At 36.4% G+C, this 8,039-nt stretch overlaps 2 protein-coding genes across 2 annotated transcripts in view; both read left to right on the forward strand.

Moving 5' to 3' along the window:
- Positions 1–1,760: 1,760 nt before the first annotated feature.
- Positions 1,761–3,135, forward strand: LOC17888334 (transcription factor MYB78). Its single transcript, XM_006294718.2, has 3 exons — positions 1,761–2,030; positions 2,149–2,278; positions 2,387–3,135. Exons 1-3 carry the CDS (start codon positions 1,874–1,876, stop codon positions 2,922–2,924), a joined length of 825 nt encoding a protein of 274 aa, XP_006294780.1. The 5' UTR covers positions 1,761–1,873; the 3' UTR covers positions 2,925–3,135.
- A 1,996-nt stretch (positions 3,136–5,131) lies between these two features.
- The window catches only part of LOC17889897 (SWR1-complex protein 4), a 3,466-nt gene continuing 558 nt past the window's right edge, over positions 5,132–8,039 (forward strand). Inside the window, exons 1-14 of the mRNA XM_006293483.2 lie at positions 5,132–5,404; positions 5,500–5,586; positions 5,693–5,758; positions 5,854–5,913; positions 6,046–6,102; positions 6,233–6,362; positions 6,527–6,594; positions 6,740–6,832; positions 6,923–6,970; positions 7,077–7,253; positions 7,336–7,446; positions 7,619–7,714; positions 7,815–7,886; positions 7,970–8,034. Coding sequence (XP_006293545.2) covers positions 5,282–5,404; positions 5,500–5,586; positions 5,693–5,758; positions 5,854–5,913; positions 6,046–6,102; positions 6,233–6,362; positions 6,527–6,594; positions 6,740–6,832; positions 6,923–6,970; positions 7,077–7,253; positions 7,336–7,446; positions 7,619–7,714; positions 7,815–7,886; positions 7,970–8,034 — 1,253 coding nt within the window. The 5' untranslated portion in view covers positions 5,132–5,281. The remainder of the gene's footprint in view (positions 5,405–5,499; positions 5,587–5,692; positions 5,759–5,853; positions 5,914–6,045; positions 6,103–6,232; positions 6,363–6,526; positions 6,595–6,739; positions 6,833–6,922; positions 6,971–7,076; positions 7,254–7,335; positions 7,447–7,618; positions 7,715–7,814; positions 7,887–7,969; positions 8,035–8,039) is intronic.

Genomic DNA, 8,039 nt, shown 5'->3' on the forward strand with positions numbered 1-8,039 from the left:
TTTTCTTTCTTTATTTCTTATATAAGGTTTTTTCTTTGCAAATCTTAGGGGTTTTACCTCATAAGATCCTTGAAATGAGGATGCTCTAACCTATATATTTATTCGAAATGACACGTCTTCACTTGTGTGTGTGTGTATTTGTCCTGATCAGTTGAAAGTTAGAAGCAGACGACAAGTGTCTAATATATAAAGACATCGAGATCTGATTCGGTTCTCAGGTTCATACACTTAATCGGGAGTGTTGCTTTCCCCTAGAACTATGGAGGCTACTGTTTGTGTGTCGTTGTGTAACAATATAAAATAATCTTGTGTTTACTTGCATTACTTAAACTCTTTTTATTACTTTAATATATATTTTTTGTTTTGAAATGAAATTTCGACCCTCCTTTTTAGCAGAGTGGATGTCTCTCACACGTACGCATCAGATTGTATGTGCTTCTAATTAGTATGCTATAATCCTATATGTAATCCTTCCTATATATACATCTGTTTTCGGTTTTTCTTACTTAGTACATATAGAAATTAAATCATGCATGTGTTTGACTAAAAAATACTATTCATTAGCTGTACACAGTTTTGATAAAATACCATAGAACTTACCAATCGAATAAACATTAGAGACTTAGAGTATAGACGTGTTTTACCATATACACATTAATCATTTTTATATATAGACATTAGTCATAATTTCATTATATGCATAAATAACAGAAGTAGTACGAGTACGTTATTTTATTATTACGGTCTCTCTTTACTTCCTCATGAGTATTTTCATAATCAGTAACTTTTGATATTGTTATTGTTCCTGCGTGTCATGGGTTTTATGTTTTGTAATCGGTGTTCGCATTTTTTTAAAATGGAAATTTTAATAAAAGAAAAAAACAGTTTTTTTTTATATTGTTTCGATAATAATTCCACCGTGCGAGACAAAATTTTGTTGAAAATATCCTATTGATAATGTTGGTATAAAAGTATCTCTCATTCTGAGAAATATATATAAATACGCATAGAAGTCGTAGTGATAGACAGAGGAAAGACGTCTCTTTGACTGCTCTACAATCGAAAACAAAAAACATTTAAAAAAATGTCCCAAAAATTCAAAAGCAAAGTCCTTATAACTCGCCTAACTCCATTTCTCATCTGACTTTGCTTTAAATGTCAATAGTCCTATGTTATTTAGCTACTTCAGATTTAGGACATTAAGTCTTATATATACTGTATACTGAAAGATATACCCGTCGGAGTTAATAAAATCTTATATGCTTACCAAGTAATAGTTTCTCCATGTTTGCTAATTTCAAGAAAGCGACGAAAACATAACTCGTTATCTCAAGAACGATAAGTAATAATCAGAATCAGTTTGAACAAGGCTACAAATAATACACAAACAACTTACTAGAAACTTTATTAAAGATTATTAAAAAAAAAACACTTAATTAACAAAGAAAGATAAAAGCATAAGAGTGCGTGTTACTATACATCTGAACAAGTCAAAGTGTCAAACCTTGGTATTTTTTAATTACACAAACAATTGACCATGAGTTAATTATTTTATTTATATTTAGAATAGTTGCAAAATTCCACTTTAGAAACAGAATAAAAATAATAATTGAACATCACACTTATGCCGTGTTCCAGTCACTCTTCAACCTTCTACTTATTTTTCAAAATATCCCTTTTATAAAATACTACTTTTTAATTAAAATTGTTTTATTATATTTTTGCGTTCCTTGGGTACTATATATATAAAAATTGGCACATTGCTTAATCACTTCAAATCTAATCCAAAAAAACCATTCACACACCATCGTCTCCTCTCTTTCTCTAACTCTTTTCCTTTCTTTTTTTCTTTTTTTTCTTTTTGATTAAAGAAATGGAAGATTACGAGCGCAACTCAAACTCTCCAACTCATCATGAAGAAGATTCTGATGTACGGAAAGGTCCATGGACCGAGGAAGAAGATGCAATCCTAGTCAACTTCGTCTCTATCCATGGTGATGCTCGTTGGAACCACATCGCTCGTTCCTCTGGTATATAAATCTTCTTATCAACCTCTAAACTAAACCCACATACGTACACTAGTTACTTTTACAAAAGCCTATATATACAGGATCGAGGTAGATAAAACTTATACATATATGTGTGCAGGGCTTAAGAGAACTGGTAAGAGTTGCAGATTAAGATGGCTTAACTACTTACGTCCAGATGTTAGAAGAGGCAACATCACTCTCGAAGAACAATTTATGATCCTCAAACTCCATTCTCTCTGGGGCAATAGGTAATATATATGTCTACACACAACTCCGCTTTATATATCTTTTTACTACTACACTAGTTTAGTATATATGATCGATCAATGTTATTAATATATATATAAAATAAAAAGGTGGTCGAAGATTGCACAGTATTTACCGGGAAGAACAGATAACGAAATAAAGAACTATTGGAGAACGCGAGTCCAGAAACAAGCTAAACACCTAAGATGCGATGTTAATAGCAATCTCTTCAAAGACACTATGCGTAATGTTTGGATGCCCAGATTAGTGGAAAGGATCAACGCCCAATCATCACCCTCCACGTGTGAGCTATCCGAGTCCATGATCACCGACCCAGGTCAACGTGTCGACGAACCGAGTCCGGTCGAACCGGGTTTCCTTCAATTCAACCCGATTCATCATGATCAGCAACTCGTACCGGCTGCGGAGGTATCAGCAGCGTCTTCGAATTCGCCGGCTGAGACGTTATCGGACGTTGTGGTGAACGGGTCGGCGGGTTATGACCCGATCGGTCAAACGGGTTTCGCGGGGTTCAACGATTGGGGCTGTGTTGGTGGGGACAACATGTGGACCAATGACGACGAGAGTTTATGGTTCTTGCAGGACCAGCTCCTCTCCCACGAAACGACATCGTATTCCTATAACTAAGAGGGAACAATATATACGATTACGATACGTTTTCGAAGGAATTCAATTGCGTCACGTTTGCTGTAATACTTCATTCGTGCGTGATGCCATTTTAGATACGGCCTTGGTTTACGAATCTTGACTTACTTAATTGTTATTATTTATGCTTTTTTTTTTTTTTTTTCTTTTCTTTAATTTCCCAGACTATATTAAGATCCGATCATCTCACACGAGGAAACTGTGATTTGTGATATATATATAACTATGTGAATTACTCAATAGTACGTTCTTTTTCTCTTTTGATGTTGAGAACAGAAAAGGTACTAGCTAGTAGACTATAATAACTCGATCAGTTGAATTCGTTTTATCCGTTTCATATGTATATATAGGACTAAATATACAAAGATTGAGTTAAATAATGCTCATCCAACTATCCAAGTATATAACTTCGTTTCCGACTGTGCGGTTAACCATTGGCGCACGTATAGTTAAACACTCACCGTTTATTATGTTCATATAGTTGATGTAATTTAAACCCATGAATATATTTGAAACATATACTAAATTGGTACGTAGCCTAAGATGTCATATACATATACTACACGTAAAATATGCAGGGTGTCGACTCGAAATTACAGTTGAAACATAAACTTATGCAAAAGACATATGTGAATTACTCAATAGGATGTTCTTCTTTTTCCTTTTGAAAACTGACAAGTAAAATTTTACTTAGACGTTGTAATGGAAAAAAAAAAATAAGACTATAAACTCTCGATTAACTTTAATTCGTTTTCAAAAGAACCAACGTCATATATGGTTTGGTCTGATTCATATTAAGAGTAAACATACGAGGGTCGAACTATAAAAAACGCTCATCCAAGTATATAAAACTCGTGAATATATATATGATACATAAACAAATTGTTAACAAATGTCGTATATACATACACCACGTGTAAAATATGCATGGTCGACTCAGATCCGATAATAAATAACAATTGAAACATAAACTTATGCAAAAGAACTCACATTATTTATATACTCGCGTTATAAATTCATATCAATCAACAAGTGATTATCGATCGATGACAATCCAGTAAAAACTTTCATCTATAGGTTTGATCCCACGCGTAGGTCCTGTAATAAACTCCGACATGCGATACATCAACCTCCAAAGTTCTTTTATTCGTCGTGTTCTCGTCTCCTCGAATTTTCCCAGTCGACGACAAAGACAAAGCCTCCACCGTGGTCTCCGACTCGTCATTAGGCGTAAGACGGCAACTCATCAGTGCTCTAAAGAACATCACTAGGGATGCCATGCGTACCTCTCAGTCTCCGACCTTGTATGATGCTTTAATTATGTAATAGCATTGAAGACAAGCATATATTAATATGCATATATATATATATATGTGTGTGCCTTTGCGTGTTTGTTGTGGCAGTGTGTGTAATAGTCTTAACAACCATTGTTGAGTATCTTGTAATTTAAGAGGCACATCGAGAGGAAATCTATTTTTGGTAAGTTTTTTAATTTACCAAATCACCCTTTGAGGGAGTGCCAATATGGTGTTTACGGTAGAAAAGCAAAGGGTGTTATGGTGTATTACTACACTTGTAGTTTTGATGTTGAGGATCAAGAAACAAGTTCATGTTCATCAAGAAACATATACATATCGAGATGAGATGGCAAGATTGGATTTAAGAAAATATTCCGATCTAATCTTTTTTTTAAATATATTTCTCCTATCGGTCAATGATAGTTGGACAACCTTCTAGATTTCCTTTTGACAACGATCGAACCTTTTTAGTAAACTAATACAATAAAATTATCTTTGAAAACTATGGTTATACTAGTATAGTACACGGTATTAATTTTTGATATGTTATATTCAAGTAACTAACTATATTTGTATTGATTATGTGCCCTCTATGGTTGAAAATACCACTATATCTTCTCTAACATATATATTTATCTTTTCAGTTTGATACCACTAAAAAAAATTTGACTCCCCTTTTTTCACGTTTTCCTTCAAGTCTCTTACGGGTAAACCATTCTCTCATGTCAGTCGCTTAAGAGAAGCTTTTATACTATAAAACCGCTTAGTCTACACATTCCTTGTGCAGGCTTACTGGTCAGAGGAGGAATGCTGAACTTGCTTTCGGTTGCTAAAGCTTTAGCTCCACAAGTGGAGTTCAGCACTCTCTAAGTGACTCCGAAGGTTTAACAATTCTTTCGCGCTCAAAAACCCCCAATTCCCAATCTTCGCCCTCGTTGAAATCAGTCAAGTGTTGGAAACCCTAACTCCTGAATCGGAGTAGGTCCTGGTCGAATCGAAGCTCAAGCTCGTGGACGGGATGATTTCGGAACCCTAATTACAATGGGTGGTACGGACGCAAAGGACATCCTCGGGTTGCCGAAGACTCCACTGTCCTTAACGCAGGAGAAGAGATCTCGACCCCAGAAAGAGTCCCATAGAAAGCCCGATGGCATTTCTCGCGAGGTGAGTTCTGACGAACCGAAATAATCCTTCGGAATCGATTGATTTTATTAGCTTTTCAATGACTTTTAGTTTCCGTCGCCGTTGTTGAATTGCAGGTTTATGCGCTTACCGGCGGCGTTGCTCCTCTTATGCCTTCAATTGATGTTGCCCATTTAAAGCGCCGTCCTCCTGCAGATGAAAAGGTCGGCTGCTGCTTTTACGATTTATCTTGTTGTTTTGAGTTTTGAGTTGATTCTTGTTTTGTATGATTCTAGTGTTAGTATGCTAAGCGCCCTTATCATCTCACAGGTTGCTTGGCAATGGCTCCCCTTCACCAGTTCTGCTAGGAAAGATGATTTGCAGCTTTACCATTGGGTTAGTTCTTTGTCTGTGAAAACGCCATTGTTTGAAAGAGCTTAACCATTTCGTTCTTTCTAATGCCATGCGTTTGGGAATTTATATCTTCACAGGCTAGAGTGGTGAATAATGTTCCACCGACAGGTGATTACTCCTTTGCCAAATACAACAAGGTATTCTACTGCGTTCATGATTGTCTCTCTTAGTTTCATTGAGTTACTTTCACTTTCCTCTCTCAGTTTCTGCTTTTTCTGACTTCATTTTCTAACTCCTATATAATTGTTTGTATCTTTGCGTGAATGCAGTCAGTTGATATTTTGAAATACACAGACGAGGAGTATGAGAATCATTTAACGGATCCTGTAAGTGTCTGCTCAAGGAAGAGTTTCTGTTTGATTCTATTATCTATGAAGTATAGACATTTCCTGCATAGTTTCTGTACATGCTTGTTTTGGATTATGTCATCTTGGTTGATTGTGCTCCAACTTTCAGGTGTGGACCAAGGAAGAGACAGATCAGTTGTTTGAATTCTGTCAAAATTTTGATCTCCGCTTTGTTGTAATAGCTGATCGATTTCCGGTATCACGGACTGTCGAGGAATTGAAGGATCGTTACTACAGTGGTATATGATGCACCTTATCTGTTTTCAGACCATTATACGTTCACTTTTACCTTGTCCTTTCATTTGTTTTCATCTTTTATCTCTCTGTTTCTATTTCATGTTGCGCCAGTGTTCATTTAAACAATACAAGTACTGAGATGACTCTTACGTACTTTCTTTTGTAGTAACCCGGGCCTTGCTGCGTGCTAGAGCTCAGTCTCCAGCAGATGTTGCAAACCATCCTCTGATGAAGGTCAACATCCTCTTATGTTTCTTCATAGCAAACTATGAAATCTTATATACTATATTTTTAGTTTATTGTGGCAATCTATCCTTGTCGTGTTATACAGAGTGAGCATTTCTCTAAATGTTGTTTTACTATGTGTTGGCATAAACAGGAGCCTTACGATATTACACGTGATAGAGAGCGCAAGCGAGCATTGTCTGTAGTCCTGTCCCAGAGTAGGCATCAGGAGAAGAAAGATGCTGAGGTTTTTGTTCTATTTATATTTGAATGTACGTGCAGCCAAATAGATATAATTAGTTCTTTGTTTTCTCTTACCCTTCTCCCGCGTATGCAGATTCTGGCTGAGGCTAAAAGAATCACAGAGATGCGATTGGCAGCACGTGTAAGTGTTGTCTTTAAATAAATATATGCACTCGTACTAAGTAAAAAACAATGGATGTGTCTGCCTGATCTTGTTTCTGAAACTATCTGTCTTACTGGCTGTCCAGCGTGCAGAAGAGCCTGATGTGTCTGCAAATGAGAACGCCGGTCTTGATAAAGCTGATGGGATAGTTTCAGGGCGTAGTATATCTCCATCATCTAATTCTCAACTTCCTGCTACTGCTGTGGCTCCATCAACACTAACTATGGCAGATTATGCCTCTACCCTTGCTTCCCTGCGTATGGTCAGTGTCTCTCTCTTCTCCTCTTTCCTTTTCCACTTGGTTATCCAGTTTATCTTACTCTTTGAATCTGATAATTTTTTAGCTCCATGTATACTTGAGAACCTATGGACTTGAACAAATGGTCCAAGCTGCAAGCTCTGCTGTTGGTCTTCGAACAATCAAGCGTGTTGAGCAGACTCTGCAAGATCTCGGGGTTTGTATTTGATTCTTGTTCTGTTAAACTCTTTCTATTTGTCTTAAATCCTTTGGTTATCTTTCCCATTGATTGATGAATGAGACTAAATGCTATAAAGGCCTCCCGTACTGAAGTTAGGGTAGTAGCTAGTAGGTTCTTATCAGATAATTTGATTAAAGCTACTTTACAGGTTAATTTGAAGCCAAAGGTTCCTACGAAAACCGTGTGTGATGAGCATCTTGAGTTACGAAAAGAAATATTAACACTACTGAATCTTCAGAAGCAGGTAAACCATATGATACAAGTCTATCTCACATGGATTAACAGATATACACTGTATTTGTTTTTCTAACTTCCTGCCAAACATGGTGTGCTCGTAATTTCAGCTGCAATACAAGGAATCAGAAGGTTCATCACATCGTGAAGGGTTATATGCGGCAATGCCAGACACGCCAAAAGTGAGCATCAAACTTTGTTTATTAATTCTTACAACAGTTTCATCTTCCTAATTGACCTCTCTAATCTTTCTGTATATGATCAGGATCGTGTGTTTGCATCAGACCCATTCAGTTTTGGAGGTACAATTCCTTATTTTCGTGGTTTCAGCATTG

Source organism: Capsella rubella, unplaced genomic scaffold (genome assembly GCF_000375325.1).
Source record: "Capsella rubella cultivar Monte Gargano unplaced genomic scaffold, Caprub1_0 scaffold_4, whole genome shotgun sequence".
NCBI classification, from domain to species: domain Eukaryota; kingdom Viridiplantae; phylum Streptophyta; class Magnoliopsida; order Brassicales; family Brassicaceae; genus Capsella; species Capsella rubella.